A 3,192-nucleotide genomic window follows, 5' to 3' on the forward strand; every position below is an offset into this window, starting at 1 on the left:
TGTTTTTAAAGTTCATACTCGCTTACAGAAACGCGTTTAAAACAGAAGCTAGACGATAAGAGGATGGGCATCTGAAAACAGTCATCTGAAAACAGCTTTTTATATAACTAATCATTGCAGATGTTTATCTGAGATACTAATTTAGTTTATGTACATGATAGTTTCAGAATGTAGTGCTATCATTTACCCATCAGTTATGTATGTAAGGGTATTTCTGTGGACAATTTATGCTAACAGCTGTTCATAATTCTCTACAGGTCTGCATCCCTCTCATCAGTACAAAACTATGAAGTGGAAAAACATATTCACACTTTTTGGACATAAAGTTATATGGTAACATGAGCCACATGAAGTTTACAGCTCTGTTGTTTATCAGTTTCTTATACAAGTTAAGTTTTTGAATAGGGTTCGTTTCCAAATAAACTGAAAATGTCCTACTGACCTTCATTTCTATTTTGATTATATTGTTAACTTCTTAATAAACCTCAAACAAACATGTATACATTTGTCCTCACATTCTTTACTGTAGTTCTCTCCTGCCTCATTATGCAGCTCATTATGCAGCTCATTATGCGAGCCTTTGTTTGCTAGCTGTCAATCAATCCTTCTCGCATACGGCCCCTCTAAAAAAAAAGTGTCTTACACAATTTCTAAATCAATATATGGGTTTATGTGAATGAGTAGGCAGGATGATTTTCACATCATTTTAAAGAAAAAACTCTAGACTACTAGATTCTGTTTAGGAAAGTCTTGTTAAAACATGTTTAGTATGGGTTTTGTGGACTTATATTTTTGCTTAAAATTGACTTAAAATTTTTTGCTTTTTTAAAAACCACACATAAACCTTTTTCTCTCAAAAATACAAACATGTACATTCATGTAGCTCATATAATATTTTAGCCCAGTTTGTGCTGAACACAGTGGTATGAGACACTTGCCATTATTATGTTTTAAAGCAACTGAAAAAAGACCAATTGTAAGAGCATGTCAGAACCTCTGACAGTGTCCCAAAATGGTCGGACCCCAGAGGGTTAACCTAGGTTTTATGTATATAAGCAGAAAATGCGACTTTAAAGGAGATGTTTGTGAAAGCCCTTGTTTTGTTTGTTCATCCATTGTTTGAGTCATCATTTGTTTTTTATCCTTGAACATTATGTGTAGGATTTTTTATGTGTAATTTATTAGAGTGTATCATTAAAGCTTTTTCCCCATTGGGGGCGCAAAACTCAATCTCGTTTAGGGCAACCAAAGGAATAGAGCCAGCCCTGCATATGCATTTGTAGGTGATTCCCTTCCTGATGCAAAATATATGGTAGGACAGTATTTAAATGTTTCACCCAATGCAATTTACTAAGGGTTGGCTGCAATTGTTGCTACTAGGAGGTATTGCCGAGATCGGAGAGCACATGGTAAAAGGAGATAATTTTTTAAAACATGTATCAATTAGTTTGAAATGCTAGAAGAACAAATTATCCAAAAATATTATTGCGAAGCCATGTTATTTTTCCAATTTGCAGGAGGAATCAAAAGACAACTTGGGGCACTGGGAGGAGTCACACAATATCAGGTGTTTCAAAACGTCTCGCAACCCTTCATTTTTGTCCTCCACTGTTTTTCAGTATACTCCGGCATCGTTAGCATTATATGCAGAACTAAGCATATAATATCATATAATATTGCCAAATCGCCTGTAAGGTCGAACAAAATAAGAGTGTCTGAATATTTGCACAGCTTTTATTACATAGCTTTGGTAAAAGAAATGAGCTGTTGCATCTGTGTTATACAATTTGTGCTTCTAAGCAAATTAACCGCAGATATTACCACTCTCGTCAACTGTTTCTTTTTTATTGGGGGGGGGTTCTCATGCTAATTTGCCCCATTTAGTAAATATGGTCCTATTACTCCTTGCACATGACTGTAGATCCTGTAGTCTGTGTAAGGTATCTCTTCATGAACTGTAATCTGCTGATGGTTTTTTCATGAGTCTGAAATGGTGCCCCTACATTTCTCTCCTACAAACACATAGAGAATGGGATTTAAGCAGCTGTGTGAGTAAGCCAGAGCTTCTGTGATCAGAAGACTGTTGTCATATGATGTTTTTATGAGTTTATTTAGCTCCAATGCTTTCACAAAAGCTGCAATATTATATGGAGTCCAACAGCAGAAGAAGGCAACCATCACTACAATGACAAGTCTCATGGACTGTTTCCTGGAAGAGGGAACTGTTAAGAATCTGTGAAGAATCATTAAGTAACAAAATCCAATTACACAAAGTAGAAGGATTACTCCTAAAACATTCATTCTAAAAATAGCAACATAATGGTGAGAGTTGTGATCATCTGTTGGAAAAGACTGACAGTATGTTTTATCATTGTGTTCATTGGTTGTCAGGTACATGAGCTCAGGAAACGATGCTGCAATAGCAATGATCCAGATGACCACACTGGCTATAATCCCATTAGCCTTTGTACTGTCTTTCCATGCACTCACAGAATGAACCACATCTAAATATCTGTCAGCACTCATCAGTACAACAAAGAAAATCCCACTGTAGAATCCAATGTGATAGACGCTTAAAATGATGGTGCACATGGTGGTGCCTCCAAAGATCCACTGATTTCTGGCATAGTGAGCCAGGAATGGGAGAGAGAAGACCAGCAGCAGATCAGCTAAAGCCAGATTCAGGAGACAGATGTCAGTCATGCTTCTCAGTTTTACACCCATTAAGATCACCCATAACACCAGCAGGTTACCCAGCAGACCCAACACGAAGAACAGAGAGTATAACACAGATATGATGCTAGATGCATTATCTCGATAAACATAGGCAATCGCAAATGGATCAAGATGTTTACTGTAGTTGTCAACATAGTCGTATTCATATAAGGAAGAGGTGTTTGGCTCATCATTTTCTGGTCCATTCAAACTTAAGCAGAAAGGGAAAATATAATTTAAGCAAAGTTTATAGAGCACAGCTCCACTGTCAGTAGTGACTAAAACATCTTCATCTAAACTGATTGTTGCAGTATAGGAACATGTACTGTAATATGGCCTCACCTAGAAGATGTAAAAGTATCCAGGTATGGGGTACTGTTGGTTACCATTCTTCTCCATTGAGACTGTGCAGAGGTGCTTTTAATGACAAAGATGAAAGAAAATGTGTTATTGTTGGTCTTTAATACACATAGTTAA

The 3,192-nt window shown here is 36.7% G+C and overlaps 1 protein-coding gene across 1 annotated transcript; it reads right to left on the reverse strand.

The window, feature by feature from the left end:
* Positions 1-493: 493 nt before the first annotated feature.
* On the reverse strand, positions 494-2,794 carry LOC129449275 (C-C chemokine receptor type 2-like). Its single transcript, XM_073872690.1, has one exon. The coding sequence runs from the start codon at positions 2,722-2,724 to the stop codon at positions 1,978-1,980; it is 747 nt and encodes a 248-aa protein (XP_073728791.1). The 5' UTR covers positions 2,725-2,794; the 3' UTR covers positions 494-1,977.
* Positions 2,795-3,192: the final 398 nt, after the last annotated feature.

This window comes from Misgurnus anguillicaudatus, chromosome 10 (genome assembly GCF_027580225.2).
Source record: "Misgurnus anguillicaudatus chromosome 10, ASM2758022v2, whole genome shotgun sequence".
Classification (NCBI taxonomy): Eukaryota; Metazoa; Chordata; class Actinopteri; order Cypriniformes; family Cobitidae; genus Misgurnus; species Misgurnus anguillicaudatus.

Excerpts from the sequence above, each read along its gene's own strand:
- LOC129449275 (XM_073872690.1), bottom strand. The coding sequence starts at position 2,724 with ATGGGTGTAAAACTGAGAAGCATGACTGACATCTGTCTCCTGAATCTG.